The 22,992-nt window shown below is 39.3% G+C and overlaps 1 protein-coding gene across 1 annotated transcript in view; it reads left to right on the top strand.

The window, feature by feature from the left end:
* LOC133864794 (nudix hydrolase 3) overlaps positions 1–22,992 on the top strand; it is a 53,472-nt gene that overhangs the window by 11,235 nt on the left and 19,245 nt on the right. The window contains exons 4-7 of the mRNA XM_062301208.1: positions 1,842–1,938; positions 7,900–8,033; positions 8,751–8,832; positions 12,216–12,302. Coding sequence (XP_062157192.1) covers positions 1,842–1,938; positions 7,900–8,033; positions 8,751–8,832; positions 12,216–12,302 — 400 coding nt within the window. The remainder of the gene's footprint in view (positions 1–1,841; positions 1,939–7,899; positions 8,034–8,750; positions 8,833–12,215; positions 12,303–22,992) is intronic.

The following is a 22,992-nucleotide window of genomic DNA, read 5'->3' as shown; positions in this document are numbered from 1 at the left end:
GTGCGTTGCAATCTATTCGGAAGACAAGTGATAGGACTACATCTCCAATCCGAAGTTCAAGTGCTGATATGATAAGATAGAGTTCTATGATAAGATAGAGTCCTTCTAGTATTCTACTTCTATGTTCACAGTAAGAGTCCTAAGAGATAAAGCTAGATGAGTTCTAGTTTAATGTAAAGAGAGTCCTTGTAATCAGAGTTAGTGTTTGATTCAAAGTCTTTTGTAATCAGTCTATATATATGAATGAACGCTCATGTTATTGAGCATGGTTGAAAACCCAACAATTCTAAAGTTTCATTACTCGTCCATATGTGTGGAGTGTACTTAACAATTTTCTTCCTCAAAAGGTGTCTGTTATGGTTGCAGCAGCTAATGCTGCCTCCAAATCAAACTTTGTTCCTCCATGTGCTAAAAACACTATAGAGGAGTAAAGTGTAAATGGAGGATGGAGGGATGCTTATAACCATGGGATCTGATGGAGGGATGCTTGATTCTCATACTTCTTATCTGTAGCTGAAATGCGCGTATGAGACTTAAAAGTGTAAATGGAGCTTTTCTAAATATTCACCTTGCTAGAACATATTGGTGAGGGAGGATTCAACTAACTTGAATAAGCAGAAAGTGAAACTAGGTTAATGAGGACAATTGTATGAGATATAGTTTCCATGGAGGAAATAAGATTTTTTTTTTTTGATAAATAATGTAATATCATTAAAAAGCCCAGGGGGTGCAACCCTAGTACACATGAAGTATACAAAAGTGCCTATAAAAAGAGGAAACAAAAGAGCAAGAAATTAAAAACTCGGAAAAAGTAACACTACTCGGGCTATGATGAGTTGAGACCCATACAAATAAAGTATTAAGCACATTTCGACGCAACTCCAACACCGGCATTTCTACATCTTCAAAATGCCAAGCATTCCTTTCATGCCAAAGACCCCACATGAAATATAAGGAAACCTGCTTCCAAATTTGCTGAACTTGACCACGACCCAATGAATTGCCCCAACTACTCAACAAATCCAGCACCTGTTGCGGCTTGACCCACTCCACCCCAAACAAACTATAAAAAAAAACTTCATATATCTCGTGCAACATCACAGTGAAGTAAGAGGTGGTCAATGAATTCTCCACTCTTCTTGCATATACAACACCACTCAACCACCATTATATGATGCCTATGCAGATTGTCATGCGTCAAGATCTTTCCTAAGGCTAATGTCCACACAAAAAACGACACTTGCGGGAAATAAGATGTGCAACCTCATGATGGCAATGACTTCTTAATTGAGAATTGTATACTGATTGTCATTGATACTTAGGGATGGTGACAAATTCCTGCTGGACACAAAGGCAGTTCTGATACTCCTGGATGCATGTTAAGCAATCATAAACATGTTTAGAATATAAAGCAAACTTGAACCTGGATATGTGGCTAATGTGCATTGGCATTTTTCAGACAGCAGCAAAAAGTTTGTAACCTAAATGAGAAAAAAAAATAGTTCAATCTTGATCATAACAATTTGGAAGAGTAAAATTGTATCAGATAGTTTTTAATGGATAAAATGAGGGATTCAGTTGATAGTAGAAGAAAGGTGTTCATAGACTTATCTATTATGCTGTGTGTGCGCCTGCAGTGTGGCTAATATTAACAAACCATATAACATTAGAGTTTTTAATTAGTAGAAGAACAGCGCTTGCTTTGTGTATATGTACTATGAGTGAATGTGTAGATGTACATTTTCTCTATGCATGTTTGTGTTTCTTTTTGTTATCTAACCTGCAAAGACCTTAATCTACTTTTAACTAACTGATATTGAGTTTACATTTCAAAAATGCAGTGTCATAAATGATGGCAAATTCATAAACAATGAATTTAATGATGTATACCTGGTCACAACTCTGGATCCAATCCCTCTGGAGGCCTTTACTCTTCAGGTGAGGAGGTTAATGATTAATATCAGATGAAGTTTCAATTCTACTGATATTAAATTTTGTGCTTTGGTCCTTACATAAATGCATTCATTGTAATTTGTTTCTTGGTCTTTATGGCTCATTCTAGCATTTTGGCTTCCCTAGTTAGATTTTTTCATTACATTTTTTATTTGAGATAATTAATATTTGTCAAAAGGATTATTGTTCATTTTGTTGAAACAGTCGGTTTATATGCTGCTAATAAACTTTGTACATCGGTAATACTGGATTACATGACACATCCAACTGATATGTGGCTGTGTATCCATGTGTCTTATCCATGAGGCATGTTGTCGCGGTTTTAGAAAGATCAAGGGTCCGCGTGGAGGTGGAGAATCATACCTTGAAGTGGCGCGTGTAGTAGTGCACAATGAGGAACTTTCCTCGGTACAACTATATTAAAGAGTGAAGATCAACCAGAATGGAATGTCGCCTATGGGGTCACCTGGACGTACTGGCTTTTGGACTCTAGAGAGTTTCGTTACTAGCACCGTCACCTTGACTTGTTGACGTTTGCTAGCACAAAGAGTTTTGTCACTTGGACGTGTTGACGTTTGCTAGCGTAGAGAGTTTCGTCACCTGGACATGCTGACGTTTGCTAGCTTATAAAGTTTCATCACTTGGACGTGCTGAAGTTGCTGAGTTGTGTCAGAAGTTAGCGATGAAACCATAGTGATCGTTTTGACGTTATATCAATGTCCTTACGCCGCAGGGATAATTGGTTGTAAAAATTCCATCTTTTTACACGTTGCACAGACCTTATCCCTTTGCCTATAAATAGTTAAGTACGTCCATTTTGTGGGTAGAGAAGAAAAGGCTATTCTTGAGCCCTAGAACCCTTTGTGAGGATTTTTTAGCCTCTCCATTGTTGTGCCAAGAGAGTTTCTTGTTAAGCCTTTGTTGCTTTCTCTCTTGGAGTTTGTTCTTGTTCAAACCACACCATACATATCCTTCAACCGCCAAGGAGTCTATCAGTGAATCGGTAAGGAGAGGCACTCAGAAAATTGGCAAGTGGGGGAGCTGGAGCATAGGCAAGTGGGGAGCTTCTTGTTCATATAGATTGTCTAAGTATTAACATGGGTTGTAAGTTTACTTTACTTGTATTTTTGATCTTTTATATTATCGTGATCTCTTGGATTTGGCTGTCCCATAATGTATTCATCTCTGAGGTGCTCAAAGAGTTTTCACTTTGTAACCAATATCTTTGTGTTAGTTGTGATGTTATTGTGGTTTATGCTTATTCAGTAATTATGTTTGAATAATTACTGTTTTATTGTGCTTGTTGCCATTGAGGGGTTGTATCCGGTCCTTTCATCTTACACACATACATAAATTATTTCACAACCTCTCTTTCTCTTTTTCCTCTTTTTCTCAAACCCTAACTCTAGATATTCAACTTCTATCCTTTTTACAAACCTCAACCCTAAATTTGCTCTAAAACCCGATGCTTCTGATCACAAAACCTAATCCTGTTTGCCCTCCACCCTTGCAGAGAGAACTTCTTTCATTCTTATTATCCAGCAAATTGATCTGGGAGAACCTATCCATCCTTGATTAGGAGTTATTTTCTTACTGGAAATTTTCTGGTCTTCCATTGTACAACCTTATTCTGTTTTATCCACCGTCCTAGCTGATAAAACTTAATTGATTCTCATTTCTAGAAAATTCATCTTGGACAACCAGTCCATCCATGACTTGGAGTTGTTACCTTTATAGGAAAGTTTCAGGCTTTACAACTTATTATTTGAAATGATTTATGGTATATTTTTAAAAAAAGGAGAATATAATGTCTTTGATTTCTAGTTCATAGGAAATCTTTGTCTCTTTGTTTGAATCCGTCAACATCGTTTTTTTATTTTTATTTTTTATTTATTTTTTATGAATAATAATTTTTTAAAAGTAAAAGGTACTTATAGTTCAATTTTACAAAAACTTGTATGTTGAGAATTCTTCTTGGCGGCCAAGGGTAGAGGGCCTTTCTTTTCTTTCAATTGATGAAGATGAGAGTAGCTGGATAGAGAGAGGGTTTGAGGAGAAGGAGGTGTGGGAGGTCATCAGAGATTTCAATGGAGATAAGGCTCCGGGCCCCGACGGTTTCACTATGGCTTTTTTTCAGAAGTGTTGGGATATCTTAAAGCATGACATTATGGCTGTTTTTGCAGATTTTCACTCTCGAGGCAAGTTTGAAAAGAGTTTCAATGCTACTTTTGTCTCTCTGATTCCAAAGAAGAATGATGCTGTGGTTGTGAGTGATTTTCGGCCTATCAGTCTTATTGGGGGAATTTACAAGATTATTTCCAAAGTCCTTGCGAACAGGTTTAAATCAGTGTTGGGTAAGATTATTTCAAACACCCAAAATGCGTTCATTGGTGGTCGACAAATCTTGGATTCAGTGCTTATTGCTAATGAATGTGTGGATAGTCAAATCCGTTCAGGGGATTCTGGGTTGTTGTGTAAACTGGATCTGGAAAAGGCCTATGATCATGTGAATTGGGACTTCTTACTTTACTTATTACAACGTTGTGGCTTTGGGGAGAAATGGAGAGCTTGGATTCGTTTTTGTATCTCTACGGTGAGATTCTCCATCCTTGTCAATGGAACTCCGACGGGTTTCTTTACTAGCTCTCGCGGGTTGCGACAAGGTGATCCTCTGTCGCCTTTATTATTTGTGGTGGTTATGGAGGCTTTGAGTCGGATGCTGGCTGCTGCAATGGAGCAGGGTTCGATGACAGGCTTTACTGTGGGACATAGTGAGTCAGAGGTAATAGTAGTGAATCATTTATTGTTTGCTGATGATACGTTGATTTTTTGTGGAGCGCAAGAAGAACAAATTCGACATCTGAGGTGCATTTTTCTTTGTTTTGAGGCAGTTTCGGGATTAAGGATTAATTTAGGAAAGTCAGAAATTGTTCCTATTGGTGAGGTGGAGGATGTTGAAGGGTTGGCCCAACTTATGGGTTGTAGGGTTGGATCGCTGCCTATGACATATTTGGGTATGCCTTTGGGTGCCTCTTACAAGTCCGTTCTTACTTGGAAAGGGGTGATTGAGAAAATGGAAAGGAAACTGGCTGGTTGGAAGCGTATGTATTTGTCAAAGGGCGGTCGGTTGACTCTTATTAAGAGCACGCTGTCCAATATCCCCACGTATCTCTTGTCGCTGTTCCCTATTCCTTTGAGGGTGGCTAATCGTCTTGAAAAAATCCAGAGGGATTTCCTATGGGGTGGCATAGGGGATGAGGCCAAATTTCATTTAGTGAAATGGAACAGGATTTGTACTCTGTTGCATTCAGGTGGGTTGGGAGTTCACAACCTTTCCCTGTTTAACCAAGCTCTTTTAGGTAAATGGTTGTGGAGATATGGTAGGGAGAGAGAGGCTCTATGGCGTTTGGTGATTGACGCCAAATTTGGGAGCCTAAAGGGTGGGTGGTGCTCTATTGAGGTGTCGGGTTCCTATGGAGTAGGGGTTTGGAAATATATTAGGAAAGGGTGGGAGAAGTTTTGCAATTATGTTCGGTTTGTGGTAGGGGATGGATCATATATCAGTTTCTGGCATGATCGGTGGTGTGGGGAGATTTCTTTGAAGCTTTGTTTTCCAGTTCTGTATAGTCTTGTGAGGAACAAAGCGGCTGTGGTGGTAGATAATATGGCTGTTCATAATGGCAATATTCATTGGAATGTTATCTTTACGCGGCAATTACAGGACTGGGAGTTGGAGATGGTGCTCTCTTTCTTCGAGCGGTTGTACTCCACTCCGATTCGACAAGGAGAGGGTGACAAGTTAGTTTGGAACCTCTCTACAAGGAGCTATTTTGAAGTGAGGTCATATTATGAAGCACTTAGTCGGAAAGAAGGTCCATCATTCCCGTGGAAGAAGATATGGTGTGCTAAGGCTCCGACAAGGGTGGCGTTCTTTGTATGGACTGCAGCTTTAGGAAAAATTTTGACTCATGACAATCTACGAAAGAGGAATATTGTGGTTATTGAGTGGTGTTGTATGTGTAAAAAGAAGGGGGAGTCTATTGATCATCTATTACTTCATTGCGACACCGCCCGTGAGCTTTGGAGTTTTATGTTTTCTTTATTTGGAGTTGAATGGGTCATGCCACAATCGGTGATGGGTTTGTTGACTACTTGGGGTGCTTTTCGAGGGCATGGCCTAGCAAAAAAGGTTTGGCGTTTAGTTCCTCACTGTGTTTTGTGGAGCATTTGGAGGGAGCGGAATGCGAGGCTTTTTGAAGATGTCGAGACTGTAATGGTAGTTTTAAGGAAGCGTTTTCTTAACACGCTATATCTATGGATAGCTCCCCATCTTTGCCACCTAGGTGTTTCTACTTTTGTAGACTTTCTTAATTTATTAGTTGTTCCTCCTGTTTAGGGGCTCTCTTGTATACTTCCCGTGTATTAGGGTTGCGCCCCTCTGCGCTTTTTATTGAATTTTAAATTACTTATAAAAAAAAAAAAAAAAAAAGTAAAAGGTACCACTGAATATACAAGCAGTTTACACAAGAGGCTCCAAAATGAGCGAAAAACCCAAACCATTCAACCCAAGATCCACAAACCTAAAACCTGACAAACCCTCAAACCCAAACCCCATGAAACAACAAAGCCCTCAAAAAACCCCCAAAGCCCTCAACGCTAAACAGCTTGAAATTTGCCTTTACCCCGCCTATTGGATGCACCCTTTGTATCATAGTTTATAGAGCACTCCAAGTTTTGAATCTCCCATTTACCCTTTACCTTCTGAGGAGTACACACAACCTCTGCTTGCACTGTGTTAGAAGTCCCAACTACAGATGGGGATGAGCCATATCTACAGTCTTGCTTGGGTCAGTATCTTCCGGAACCAACCTAGAAACATTTGAGTGGACAGAGGGGGAAGAAGCCGTACTTGGAGCTTTACCCATAACTAACGGCTGCCGAGAATTAAGAAAGCCTCCTCGGAAAGTACTTACAGCCAGTTTGTGTATCCCCCTGTCATTGAGTCTCACCGTCACTGTGGAAAGAAAGACCAAGTCCTGTGATTCTGGCGTCCTGAATCTGTCAACATTATTGATTACAAAGCATACAAACTTCCATTTAAAGGTTAATTAGGCATGGTATTTTCAGTGCTATATGAATAATTGAGCATAAACCCATACAAGTAAGCCCTAATATAAAAGTGAGGAATGGAACTTGAGCACAAGGAGGAAAATACAATCGTACACTTGGAGTCTCATCTGAAACCATTTAACTTGTCCCTATGGACATCCATTTTGCTTTGATTCATCCATTGTCATTAATGGTCATTGGATCAAGCATTAGAGTTGATCTTGGAATCTTTAACGTTAGTTGAAAATATGCTGAGGTTAATTGTTTGTATATTATTATTTTGCTGGCTCCAAAGATGTTTCAGTCTTATTATTATCCCAAAACACTATGTAGCTCAGAGCTTTTTTATGTTTTTCATGGAATCTCAATGTCAACTTTGTCACTTCATAACCTTAACCTTATGTGTACGAGTGTCTAATGGAAGAGAACAGAGTTAAAGAAAGGACATAAGGCACTATAAATTTTAACTTGTTTAACTCTTTCCTCCTAAATTAAGCATTTTGGTCTTTTAGATTAAAGTGATTCTATAGTTAGCTATTTTGGGTGATTCTATTGTCCCTTTTAAAGGCAATTTCTAGGCCTCAATTTTTAAGCTCTAGACCTTCTTCTAGTTTTACCACTGTTGCAGTTTCAGCTTGCATCATTTACTCTGTCTCTTAAATAGTTGGTCTTGACATGCAAATATTTGTTCTTGCCACACCATCTTTTGCTGGTGTTATATATGAGAAAGGGTGTGCTTAACATGCAAATACCGCTTTATGTCATTTCACATGCATAATCTGCTATTAGACTGCCAGAGAATCTGATCGTCTGTCTTTGTTTTTTCTGTAATTATAGGAAACAGAAGTCTCTGCTGTTAAATACATTTCTTATGAGGAGTACAGAAGTGTACTTGCTAAAGAAGATCCTGAATATGTCCCATATGATGTAAATGGACAATATGGTCAGCTTTTTGACATTATTGAACGGAGGTATGTTCAGCAGAGTTGTAATCCCCAATCATGGCTAGCTCATGTGAAGATATAGCTATTAGGCCTCCTTTTTATTTTTTTCCTTTGTGGAAGAAATAATTTGATTAGGGAACCAATTTACTCTTGATGTGCAAGGCTGCATTGTTTCTCTAACATATGCGTAAGATGTTAATGAGTGTCCTAAGAGAAAAAATATTCCACTAAGTTTTTGAACATAACAAAAAGAATTTTCAATGGTGAAAACAATGTTTTTGATTGCTCGCCCTCTTGAAAATTGTGACATTTTCCTTTGCTACCAAGGTATCTATTCTTTAGTTGGCATGTAGAAATTTTGCTGGACACCTTTACATTTATGCCCCGTGGAAGGGAACTAAACATGGGTGAAATCTGTCATCTGATCCACATGGAATTCAAGCATTCTAAATCTTAGAATGCTATAATTTGTTTGCTACCATTTGTAATATTCCTTCTAAAAGATAGGTTCTAGAAGCTCTAGGTGACATGTCCTAGTGAGGTGTCTTGGCGAGGTGTCCCCGCTAGCTGTCATCTTCTGTCGTTTCCCCTACAAATGTGTAACTGTCTCTCCTATTAGTGTGAAATGAATGGAATGAGGGCAGTGGATTCTCTCTGTCAATTGTATACTATTTTCCTATTTTCTTACAAACACTAAATATTTATTTTGTGCTTATGCTAGTTATTTGATTTAAATTTGTTAAGGTACAAAGAAAACCCAGTAGCACGCAGCTTGGCTCTACAGAAGCAACTTCGTCGTTTTTCTCCTGTTACACTCGACGCAGAGGTAGTTTGCCTTGTATTGTTTATTAAACATATTATTCTGTTGCTATTGTTGGAATGATTTTTGTTTAGGGTATTAACTTCAACCATTTATTCAGTCACTTGTGATCAGATACGCACATCATGCAATATCATGTTTATTACTGTCTGACCAGGAACAATTTCAGTTGACATTTACTAACTTGAATATATATTTCCACTTGAAGGGATCCTGAAGTATTTAGCCTGACACAGGATGTGGACATGAAATTCAAAATCCTTAATTTTGCTTGTTAGTTTACACTTTATAGTTTTTTGTTGAATGTCATGAACCATGTAAAATGCAGAGCGAGATATAATACATGAATGAAATGTTTATAATATGCATAATAAACAATTAATATAAAGCTACTGGAAATATTCCATGGCTTAGCAGGGAATATTCTTGTAGAAAAAGTAAAAAAGGTATAACAGGTTGATGCACTCTTCACATTAAGCAATCTTGTGGCATGTTTGTGCCCATTCTGACGCTGTTTCAATGTGGTAAGGTTAGTGATGGTAATTCCATTAGCCACTTATGTTTCCAATTATAATGATGTATTTGTGTCTATAAAAAAAATAGTTTATCCGTTGATGGCCCTTTCCCTTTCTTTGTTTTCAATAGCGAGGATAAAAATGTATTGGTTGACTCATAGTTTGTTATAATGGTGGAAGGAGATATTAGAGTATGGAATACTAGATTTTTTCGTGCTTTTACAATATTGGGAGTTAGAATTGGTTTCTTCATTTTTGACTTCTTGTACTCTACTATTCCGTAGGTCTGAGGGGATGGTAAGATTGTTTGGAGACTAAAATATAGTGGTAAGTTGATGTTCGTTCCTTTTAGGAGGGTTTGAGGGGGTGAACTAGTGCAAACCTTTCCTTGGACAAGCATTTAGAGTGCTAAGGTTCCTTGAAATGTAGCTTTCTCCTGTGGTCAGCTGCTTTTGGGTAGATTTTGACAGTTGGTAATCTTATGAAAAGGAACATTACTTTAGTAGATTGGTACTGTGTGTGTTAATCCAGTCTAGATTATTGATCATTTGTTGTTAGGTTTTCCTTTTGCCAGAGGTTTGTGGGTTGTTTTTTTTTCTCCTCTTTGGGTTTATTGGATGAGGCCTAAAATGGTTATTGAAGTAGTTTATTGTTGGAAAGGATGTATACCCGCCACGGTAGTAGCTTGAATTGGAATCTTATCCCTCTTTGTATTATATGGATTAATTGGAGAGAAAATAAAAATAAAAATGAGACTTTTAGTGGAGTACAGCTTTCTTTAAAAATGCTGAAACATCTATTCTTTAGAGTCTTGTATGAATGGATGACTAAATTGGGCAATCTTCCATGTTCCCTTTTGGATTTTCTGTCTTCAAAACTTCAGATTGTAAGTGCTCCTCATGCATGCATGCCATATATATTTAAGGCTACCCCTTAATCCACTACTAATAAAGAGCAACTCTTGTAAAGTTTTCCACAACCAATTTTATTACAAAAGTTCCTAAAAGGACTTAATTTTTTTTTTTTTTCTCACCCTTCTAATAAAAGAATCAACTTTATAAGTTTACTCTAGAAATATACTAGTTTGATATAAAAAAAATATGGAAATATTATTACCACCTTGCCCACTTTCTCCATCACTTGCTCCCCCCACTTCCACTTTTATCTTCTCATTAGCTACTTCTTATTCCTGTAAATAATTACCAATTTATTTTTCTAGAAAGGTTTTCTTTTTAATTTTAAATTGATATACTCATTTTATATGTACATGCATCACATGTGCACCATGGGCTGGTATTATTAAAGTTATTTCTTATAAAAAAAATAAAAAAAATAAAAAATAGTGCAAATAAAGATATATGAAGCCTACCTTGAGTTTAACTATTCTGGTCAGGTTAAGAACTGAACTAATATTTGCTTTTACCTGGATTCCGTAGTGCCTGAACTGAGGAGTGCTCTACCAAAGAGCCCCTTGCCATCATTGCATGAATGGGGTTCCTTAATAAAGCAGATGTTACATTCTAATGTTATTACAGGTTGTTTTATATATGCAGGGCATTATTTACCTGAAAATAGGAAGTACTGTATGGGACTTGACTTCTAGCTTTTATTGGTGAGAATTGGAATGATAAAGGATCTCCTTTTGAACTTAGTAAAATTAATTGTCCTAGCTAATGTGCAGAATAACATTTGATATTGTGCCTTCGCTGTTCTGTCAGTTTGCGGATGAATAGAGTTATTAAGTTTGGTAATTTTATAGTTGAATATTATGGGAAATTTAATTTTTCTAGTTTTGGTTTGTTTGGACAGGAAGGAAAATATTAAATGGGGTGGAAGTAAAGTAGTGACCGAGTGTTTTATTGGCATTCTGTCATTTTAGTGTTTATGCATCCCACATAATTTGGAGAATGCATTCTGTTCGTTCATAGTGCCTTGCTGGTTATTTAGTGTTAGGACAGTTGTTGGGTGTTTGATTAAACCGTTTGAATGGGGTATCCTTAGCCTTCGATCTCCGCAAAAGAAAGGAAATTAGACAAAAGAACTTGCCAGAGCAAGCTGGCAGGGGATAGCTCTGATGCCCAAGTTAGATGGTGTTTGAGAACAAAGGACTTAAAGAAATTGTAAGAGTTCAAGTGTTAGAAAGAGATAAAGATCCTTTACCATTCTTCTTCTCGCGTATATATAGTTGCCTGAATGTCTAGAGGGTCGTGCCGGCCATGTCTTGCTATCCCCCATATTTGAGTTAGGTGACTCAACTATCAAAATCTGTCATGCTTGTGGCAGTCTGATCATAACTAAGTACAATATGTTACTGTACTTATCATGTCTGTACCTTGGGATCTTGGAAAAGGTATGGTCCAGAGATCCGCGTTATGGATCAAGTCTTGTCAAATCACTGTCAGCGCCCCTTACCTATCAAGTCTTGTCAAATCACTGTCGGCACCCCTTATCATGTCCTTACCTTGGGTCTTGACTGCCATGGCATATCCTGATCGCTACTCAGGATTGTCCACTCGTGATTGAGAGAGGTTGATAGTACCCAATCATGAGTGGGCTTTCGTCTAGTTGGGTTTCCTGTTAAATGACTAAGGAAACGGGCCCGTATGTAGCAGCCCGATTCCTAGCATTTATTATAGACGTTACTTCTCTTTATGTTCCTTTGTATGAGTTGAACACTAAATTGAAGTAATTTAAAAGTTAATAGAAAGAGGGTGGCATTCTTTATGTTCCTTTTTGTTTATTGAGACTGTTAATTTGATCTTATTCTGAAATTTAGCATGCTAATATTTTGGCCCTTTTTTTTTTTGTTTGTTTGCCTTATTCATCTTATGAATTGGAAATGACATCTCTAATATTTATTTTAACTTGATGCAGTTGACAGGGCTTATGGATGCAGACAGGGACTCTTTGGTTTTACTTGTCAAGGCTGCAAAAATCATGGATGAAATATTTTCCCTACAGGTTGCATGCGTACATATATAGACACAACACATTTATATATATATATATATATATATATATATATATATATATATATATATATATATATATTTTGATAAGTAATGTCATATCATTAATAAAGTATAGAGGGGCGCAACTCTAGTACACAGAGAGTATACAAGAGAACCCCAAATAGGAAGAAAGAGAAGAACATAAATTTAAAAAATTTGCAAAAGTAAAAACACTCAAACTATGATGTGCCGCTATCCATATATATAACGTGTTAAGCAAAATCTTCCGTAACTCTAACACCAATGTCTCTATGTCTTCAAAGTGCCGAGTATTCCTCTCACGCCAAAGACACCACATTAAACACAACGGAACTAGCCTCGAAACTTCCTTTCTGGACCGTACCCAAAAAAATTGCCTCAGTTGGTCAACAAATCCAACACCCGTCGTGGCATAATCCACTCTACCCCAAACAAAGTGAGAATGTAACTCCATAGATCGCGTGCAACTTCACAGTGAAATAAAAGGTGATCAATGAACTCTCCACTCTTCTTACACATACAACACCACTCAACCACGACGACGTTCCTTTTTCGCAGATTATCATGCGTCAAAATTTTTCCTAAGGCTGCTGTCCACATAAAGAATGCCACCCTCGACGGAGCCTTAACACACCAGATACTCTTTCAAGGAAATGAAAGACCATCTTGGCTAATTAACACTCTTATAGAACGACTTCACTTCAAAGTGACCCCTCTTGGAAGGGCTCCTAACTAACCTATCCTCCTCTCCATGTTGAACCTAGAAAGAATACAGCCTCTCGAAGAAAGAGAGTACCATTTCCATCTCCCAATCCTGGACTAATCGCGTAAAGATGACATTCCACTGAATAACTCCATCTTGAAAATACAAGTTATCTGCCACCCAAGTGTCTTTATGCCAAGCAATACTAAACAAAACCGAATAGCATAGCTTCAATGGTCTATCCCCACACCAAATGTAATGTCAGAAACTTACTTTCGACCCAACTCTCACCTCAATTCGAACAAAGTTGGAAAACTTATCCCACCCCCTTCTAATATGTTTCCCAACGACCACACCAAAAGTTCCCAATACCTCTTTTGAACGCCAACCACCCCTCATGCTCTCATATTTAGCTTCAATCACCGATCTCCATAAGGCCTTTCTCTCCATAGCATACCGCCACAACCATTTTCCCAAAAGAGCTTGATTAAATTGAATCAAGTTGCGAACTCCCAACCCACCTGATTTTATCGGAGTACAAATCCTTTTCCAATTCACTAAATGGAATTTTACCTCATCCCTAATGCCACCCCATAAAAATTCCCTTTGAAGTCTCTCAAGTCTTTTAACCACGCCCACTGGAATAAGGAACAACGACAAGTAATACGTAGGTAGATTGGAGAGAGTACTTTTAAGCAGAGTCAACCGACCACCCTTAGACAAACAAAGTTTATTCCATCTAGCCAATTGCCAACATGTACATATTTATGCTTCTAATATATCTAAGTGAATTTAGATACTTGCGCATGAACATGATTATCATGTTGTCTGGCACACTTGACAACGATTCTCTTCTTTGCATATGATGGAATTTAGAATGAGAGTTTATTTTCTTGATCCATTTAGTTTTTTATGCCTTTCTTTGACTGACAATAACCAAAAAGCAATTAATGTTTTCCGTAGTGCATAAACAAATCAAAAGATATAGGAAAAATTCTACATACCTTCCTCAAACTACCACCCCATCATCAATGCCCCCTCTCAAATTATAGATTGAGTCAATGTCCCTTCCAAACTACTAAAAATTGGCAATGTCCCCCCTACCCCCCCAAATGACAAAAATACCCATCATATATATATATATATATATATATATATATTATTTTTTTAAAAAAGGAGGAGATTTCAGGGGGGTTGTTCAACCAACCCCTCATTTTTGGGAAAAAATAAATAAAATTTGAGGCCGAATTACCCCCAATGGCCATGGGGTTGTTCGGCCAGCACTAGATATGGTTGAACCACCCCCTAGAACCCCATCTTTTATTTTCTTTTCTTCTTTTTTTTTTTTGAAGAATTTATAAGGGTATTTTTGTCTTATTGAAATTTTGTTAATGTTATTTTTGTCTTTTTGCTGGCCTTGGGGGTGACATTGACAATTTTTTATAGTTTGGGGGGACATTGACAAAATGGTGGTAGTTTGAGGGGAGTGTGTATTTTTCCCAAGATATAATAAGAAGCTTGTATACCTACATATTGTTAAATCACTACTTATCCTTAAAGTTTAAGTTCATAGAAATTGATAAATCTAATCATTTAATTTTTAGTATTTTAACATTTCCCCTTGAGTGTAGGTTCAAACTCTCATTTTAATAGGTGATGCCTAACACGTGAAATATTTAATACGGAGTGAAGGTTCGAGTTCAGGACCTTTGGCTCGATACCATGATGAAAGATAAGAAGGAAGAATTCTTATTATTTCTCAATACCTCAATGATACATGTACACTTGTTTATTAAAAGAAGCAGTACACACTAATATGGAATTACAATAAATGAGAACATGTATAGAAAGGAAATCAAATCTGGAAATCAAATCATATCGGTGACATATCTTCAACACTCTCCCTCAAGCTGAGGTAAAGATATCTCGCATGCTCAGCTTGCACAATGTTGAATGAAGAACATTATTGGCCACACCTTTCTTTAAAATATCCGTAAGTTGCTCCCTTGTCTTCACATAAGTTATACAAATCAACCCTACACACAATTTTTCCTTGATAAAATGTCTATCAATTTCAATATGTTTAGTTTGATCAAGTTGAACTGGATTATGATCAATACTATTTGCGGCCTTATTGTCATAGTATAGGCTCATAGGCTCCTTGCAATCATTTTGAAGTTCTTTCAGTAGAATCTTCAACCATAATAACGCACATATCCCATGGGGCATGCTCAGAATTCAGCTTCTGCACTAGATCTAGCAACCATTGATTGATTCTTACTACGTCAAGTAACTAGATTTCCTCCCACAAGAGTGTAGTGCCCTGAAGTAGATCTTCGATTTATGACTGACCCAGCCCTATCTGCATTTGTATAACTTTCTACTTTTAAATGATAATGTCGGGCAAACAACAACCCTTTCCCTGGTGCAGACTTCAAATATTGAAGTATTCTGTAAACTGTTTCCATATGAGATTCCCAGGGTAAATGCCTAAACTGGCTCACTACACTTGTTGCATAGGCAATGTCTGGGCGAGTGTGTTAACCAGTAAACCATTGGTACCTGCCTTTATCCACTAGAGGACTCTTATCACTTTCTTTTAACTTTTTATTCTGCTCTACTGGATTGTCAACAGTCTTACAACCGAGCATCCGCGTTTCATTAAGTAGATCAAAAACATATTTCCGTTGGGAGAGGAAGAAACCATGTCTTGATCTTGATACTTCAATACCAAGAAAGTATTTCAAATTGCCTAGGTCTTTTATCTTAAATTCACTGGCCAGATAATTTTTCAATCTCTGTATCTCCTCATTATCATTACCATTCAACATGATATTATCAACATAAACAATCAAGGCATCTACCTTTCCCTTTATAGAATGTTTGATTAAAAAGAATGTTTGATAAATAGTGTATGATCACATGACTTTGGTTATAGCCAAATCTTTGCATAGCTCAGGAGACTATTTCAGTCCTTAGAGACTTTTTCAGTCCATATAGGGCCTTCTTCAATTTTCACACTTTACCTTTGGTTGAGAGGAATTGGGGACTAGGAGGGAGTTCCTTTAAGTCTCCATGAAGAAATGCATTTTTCACATCAAAGTACTGAAGTGGCCAATGTGAATTCGCTAGCAGAGAAAGAAGGATTCGAATAGAATTCATCTTTGCTACCGGGGTAAAGGTCTCCTCGTAGTCTATACCATATGTCTGAGTGAAGTCTTTAACAACCAATCTTGCCTTATATCTTTCCACTGACCCATTGGCTTGATGCTTCACTGTAAACACCCATTTGCATCCGACCACTTTTTTCCCCCTAGGCAACTCAACTAGCTTCCCATGTGTTATTTTTGTGTAGAGCTCTCATCTTTTCCTGCATCCCTTCCCTCCAGTTTGGATCACTAATTGCCCCCTGTAAATTTTGAGGAATAGACACGGAAAGCAATTTAGATACAAAGAAACGATACGAGGGTGAAAGATGTTGATAGGATACAAAAGTTAATATAGGTGTTAACTACAAGATTTGACCCCTTAACGCTAAGCAATAGGCAGATTCATACAATCAACAAAAGGTATTGAATATAAATCAGAGGTAGGAGTACTAATTCCTAAGTCCAGCTCACATGTTCAGCAAGTAGCATTAGGAATAGCCTTACTTCTTTTCATTTGTTTGGAGTAAACTCTCAGATTCGTCACTAGCGGTGGCTCACACGACTCATCAGCAAGAGACTTATCAGCAAGCGGATGTTGTTTGTCATACTTTGGTATAGGAGTAGGGACAAGTAAAGGACTACTCTTAGCTAACTTCTCTTCATTTGAACTCTCCCCTTGAAGAGAAGTTTGGGTGGATGAAAAATATGATTGTGACTCAAAAAAGGTAACGTCCATCGAGACAAAATGCTTTCGAGAAGGAGGATGATAACATTTATGCCTCTTCTAAGTAGGGGAATAACCCACGAAAATACATTTGAGAGCACGGGGATCTAATTTACGCTGAGTCAGACCATGAATGTGAACAAAACAGACACAACCAAACATCTTTGGAGAGACACATTTGGAAGTAGATAAAGGTGGAGACAATTCTTCAAGAGGTGTTTTAAAATTTAAGACACATGAGGGCATTCTATTGATGAGATATGTTGCAGTGAATAAGGCATTACCCCAATAAGATTTAGGGACATGCATATCAATCATTAAGGACCGAGTTATCTCAAGAAGATGTCGATTTTTCTGCTCAACAACTCCATTCTGCTGGGGAGTATCATGAAAAAGGTTACCAAGACTACTAGAGAGTGTTAAGGATAGAAGCCTACCCGAACAGCCCTCAGCCGCCACTACAACACATGAACCCTACTCTACAGCTTCAGCCACTCTTGGAGACAGCAGACAAACCCTAGAGCTCTCAGCCATGATTCAAGGAAGACTTCCTAAACTAGACCTACAATGGCTAGCACACCTCCGGATCCTCTCTTTATTTCTATCTCTCTCAAACAGCTATATTGCCTTTAGGACAAGATACCACCTACCATACTTAGACTATGTATTTATATAATAGAGCCTTTGTAATTATAGACTGCCATACACGGCACCATGTAATACTTCTATATATACTACATCAATACCAAGACCTAGGCATCAAGTGCTTAAGGCATTTTATCCTAATACTCTTTAAGTTTACATGGTATCAGACCCAACCAACAGCCAATGTTCATCCATGGCCATCAATCCTGCCGCTTTGAGATCATGCCCAATGTCACACAACTTGGAAGCATCAAATTGGAGGGACCTAATTATTTCGGATGGGTTGCTCAATTCCAACCCATCTTGTGTGGTTATGAACTCCAAAGCCTACTAGATGGTCGGACTCATGTCCCCCAAAACTCATCACCAATGCAGCTGGTGATGCTCAAGTTTCAAATCTAGCCTATGTTTTATGGCTGCGCAAAAATCAGCAATTGCTGAATCTCATTACTCTTGCTCCCTCCTTGGTGCCCTCGATGTACGGTTTAAAAACATCACGGCTAGCTTGGAGCAACTTGGCAACACGTTTTGCCGCCCAATCAAAATCCAGAATTTCCCATCTCAAGCGTCGGTTATAAAGCTTGCAGCAAGGGAATAAAACCTGCACCGAATATCTCAATCAAGCCAAATCTTGGGCTGATGAGCTCTTTGCCATAGGCAAACCTGTTGAAGATTATGACCTCATCTCACTTGTTATTAATGGAATCAATCCTACCTATAACTCCTTTGTGACTGCCTTTACCTTGCAGATCGTGAAACCACCTTTCATGACTTTCAAACTGAATTACTGAGCCATGAAATTCTTCTCCAAAACCAACAGCAAGCCCTCAATCCGGAAGCAGGTTCGTTTGCTCTTCATGCCCATCGATCCTGCCCACCTCACAGTCCAACAGCCTTTAGAAACAGCCCCAATACCTTCCATAAACCCAGGTTTGTACCAAGACCCCTTGGCCAATTTCGTCACTCTTCTCCCCACAACTCATACCATACCCCCTCCTTCTCTCCCAGAAATTCTCACCCACCCAATCTCATAATTCCTCTGCCAACTACAATCCTTCTAGTGCTGCCCCACCTCCACGATAGTACTCCCCCCTTGTCAGATTTGTGGGAAAAGCAGTCACCGTGCCTTGGACTGCTATCATTGCATGGACTACTCCTACCAAGGCTGACACCCGCCCATGGAACTTGCTGCCATGACTGCTCAAACTAATGAAGAACTTGCCAATCACTACTGGCTTGCTGATTCTGGTGCGAATACACATGTCACTCCCGATTCTTCCCTCCTCACCGATGCTAAGCCCTTCGATGGCGTCGACACTGTTGGCGTCGGAAATGGTGCAGGTTTGCATATTACACAAACTGGTTCTTCTCTTGTTCACTCTTCTACTACTCCATCATCTAATTTTCTTCTTTCCAATATTGGACATTGCCCCTCCGCTTTTGCAAATCTACTTTCTATTAATAAATTTTGTAAAGATAATAAATATTGGTTTGATCTCATTGATGTTGATTTCACTTGGAAGGACAACTTGACAGGGATGGTGCTACTCCACGGCCTCAGTGAAAATGGGTTGTGCCTTATCAAATTACATCCTAAGTTCTTGAATAAACGTAGCGGGTTCACGGCTCTTCTTGGTGTTAAAACTAGTGACATGGTTTGGCATCAACGACTCGGCCACCCCTCTACCTCTATTTTCCAGCATTTACTTCATCATCAGCATCTCCCTCTTCTCGGTTCTGTCAGTCTATCCAATGTGTGTGAGTCATGTCAACTTGGCAAGTCCAAGCAACTACCTTTTTCCGAGTCCAATAGGAGTTCCCCGAGTCCTTTACAAATAATACACTTCGATGTCTGGACCTCTCCAGTTCCATCCCTAAGTGGATGCAAGTATTATGTTTTGTATATTGATAAATACAATCGATTTATGTGGTTGTATCCTATTATGCATAAAAGTGAAGTTTTTCAGTGCTTTATTACGTTTAAGTTAATTGTTGAAAACCTTTTCTCTACTATTATTAAATATTTTCAAATTGACAATGGTGGAGAATACACATCCACTAAATTCAAACAGTTTTTAAGCAACCATTTTATTTTTCATTATCTCACATGTCCACACACCTCAACAAAATGGAATTGCTGAGAGGAAACATAGACACATAGTTGAAACCGGCTTAACGCTGTTGGCTCAATCCAGATTACCTCCTAAATATTGGGTCGACTCCTTTCTTACTTCCATCTTCCTTATCAATCGTCTCCCTTCTCTTGTCACACAACATACCTCACCCTTCTTCAAACTCTTCAAGAAAGAGCCCGATTACACACTTCTACGCACCTTTGGTTGTCTATGCTATCCCCTACTTCGTCCTTATGCTGCCCATAAACTATCTTTTCGAAGCAAGCCTTGCATCTTCCTCGGGTATGGTGCCAATCAACGTGGCTACCGATGTCTTGATCCTCAATCACAAAAAGTCTATCTTTCCCGCAACGTTGTTTTTGATGAGTCCAAATTTCCAGCCAAAACTCCTTCACTTTCTCAAGGTTCTTGTAAAATCATCACACCTCCTGAAGTTCCCATTCTTTTTCAACCAGTAACCGTATCCCCTCTCCACTCCACCATACCCTCCCCACCTGCCCCTACCTCTCCTACCCCTGCCCCCTCTTTCCCGACTCCCACCTCTCCCACATCTACATCTGCTACTCCCACTCACCATCCCTCTCCCATAGCCAACACAACCTCTCCTCCTCCCACTCTGCCTCCTGAACCCATTTCTACTACTGGCCCAGCCCCTCCTCTCCCAAACAATCTCCTTGTCCCTAGCAACTGTCTTGTTACACGTTCCCAAACAGGGTCCCTAAAGCCAGATCCTATCCTGGTTTCACCACCTTTCATGCCACAAACCATCCTCTCGTCACCTACACCTCTGTCAGTCTTCCCCCTGAACCTTCCTCTTATCGCTAGGCAGCCTCCAAACCTGAATGGGTTATTGCCATGACCATCGAATTCCAAGCCTTATTATCCAACCACACTTGGTCCTTATGCCGCCGACCTTGGCACCACAATGTTGTCCGCAACAAGTGGGAGTTCAAGATAAAACAAAACCCCGATGGCAGCATTGAACGCTACAAGGCCCGCCTTGTCGCCAAAGGATTTGACCGACTTTTTGGGATTGACTACCATGATACTTTTAGTCCGATCATTAAACCGGCTACTATCCGTTTACTTCTTGCCTTGGCCGTCCAGTTTGATTGGCATATCAAACAACTAGATGTCTTTCTTCATGGACTTCTTGACGAAGTTGTTTACATGGAACAACCACAAGGGTTTGTGGACCCTAAGTTCCCTGACCATGTGTGCATATTGCACAAAGCACTTTATGGCCTAAAACAGGCCCTTCGGGCCTGGTTCACACGGCTCTCACACTCTTTATTAGATATTGGCTTCACTAGCTCTCAGGCTAATCCCTCTTTATTTACTTACCACACTCACGGTTCTCACATTTTTCTTTTAGTCTATGTGGATGATATAATTGTTACAGGTAACAATGCGGCTACCATGCAAACCATCATTGCCAAACTTCAAGTCGACTTCGCTATGGACCTCAAACCTTTATCCTACTTCCTCAGCATCCAAACCAATTGGGACTCCCATGGTTTACATCTCCGATAATCCAAGTACATTCAAGACCTTCTCAACCGTGCTGGCATGACCGACTCCAAGCCCTACCGCACGCCCTGCATCTCTGGTGCCAAGATGTCTAGATTTGCTAGTGAAGTCCTCTCCAACCCAGCCGAATATTGTCAAATTGTTGGTGCTCTTCAGTATGCTACCCTCACTTGCCCGGACATTGCCTACTACGTCAACCAGCTATGCTGGCATATGCATGCCCCCACTTCCGTCTACTGGACTGCTGCAAAACGTGTCCTTCGTTACTTATAGGGCACCATTGACTCCGGCCTCTACTACACCAAAGTTCCCATCACACTCACAGGTTTTTGTGACTCAGATTGGGCAAGCAATCCCGATGATCACCGCTCCACAACTGGGTTTGGTATCTTCTTTGCTCCAAACCTCATTTCATGGTCCGCCCAAAATTAGCATCTTGTTTCAAGATCCAGCATTGAAGTCGAATACCGCGCCATGCCCCTCACCACTGCCAACCTCTACTGGCTTCTCATGCTCTTCCGTGAATTACAGATTCCACTACCTTCACCACCAACCATCTGGTGTGACAATTCTGGCGCCCTATCCCTGGCCACCAAACCCGTGTCCCATGCACGAACCAAACACATGAAAGTTAATGTTCATTTCATCCTCGAAAAGGTCACCAACCACAACATTCAACTCAGTTATCTCTCCACCCTGGAACAAGTTGCTGACATCTTCACCAAAGGCCTTACTGTCGATCGGTTCTGCTTCTTGCATGACAAACTTCCGGTCGTTCCTCCCATCGGTTTGCGGGGGGGTGTTAAGGATACAAGCCTACCCGAACAGCCCTCAGCTGCCACTACAACACACGAACCCTACTCTACAACTTCAGCCACTCTTGGAGACAGCAGACAAACCCTAGAGCCGTCAGCCATGATTCAAGGAAGACTTCCTAAACTAGACAGCAGAATATCCGCACCAAATCAAACCTACAACGGCTAGCACACCTCCGGATCCTCTCTTTATTTCTATCTCTCTCAAACAGCTATATTGCCTTTAGGACAAGATACCACTTACCATTCTTAGACTATGTATTTATAGAATAGAACCTTTGTAATTATAGACTACCATACACGGCACCATGTAATACTTCTATGTTACCATAGCAATACCAAGACTTAGGCATCAAGTGCTTAAGGCATTTTACCCTAATACTCTTTAAGTTTACAGAGAGATACTCACCCCATTGTCGGAATGAACAATTATGATAGAGGCATTAAATTGGGTTTGAATCATGCGGTGAAATATCTGAAAAACAGAGGACACCTCACTTTTATCTTTTAACACATAGACCCAAGTGGTTTAAGAGAAATCAAGAGTAAAAAACACAAACCACCGATAACCAGATAAAGAGACCACCAGTGAAGGAGCCCAAACATCAGTGTGAACCAAAACAAAAGGCACATTGCTCTTGGTTATACTAGGAGAGAATGACACCTGATGATGTTTATCAAGTTCACAAGTTTCACACTAAAACTTAAAAACATGATTATGCACAAAATAAGGAGGGAAACATTCGTTGGGTTGTAAGGTCTCTTCTTTGCCTATGAAGTAATCAGGTCATCCGTTGAAAGCTTCTTTTAATGCCAAATCTATTTGGGACGGCATTGTAGACAAGATAGAGTGTCGTTTGGCTAGTTTGAAGAGGATGTACTTGTCAAAGGGTGGGAGCCTGGGAGGATTACCTTGATTAAGAGCACTTTATCTAATTTGCCTACTTACTTCATGTCTCT

The sequence above is a fragment of the Alnus glutinosa genome, chromosome 3 (genome assembly GCF_958979055.1).
Source record: "Alnus glutinosa chromosome 3, dhAlnGlut1.1, whole genome shotgun sequence".
Classification (NCBI taxonomy): Eukaryota; Viridiplantae; Streptophyta; class Magnoliopsida; order Fagales; family Betulaceae; genus Alnus; species Alnus glutinosa.
This window is presented reverse-complemented; position numbering and strand designations above follow the sequence as displayed.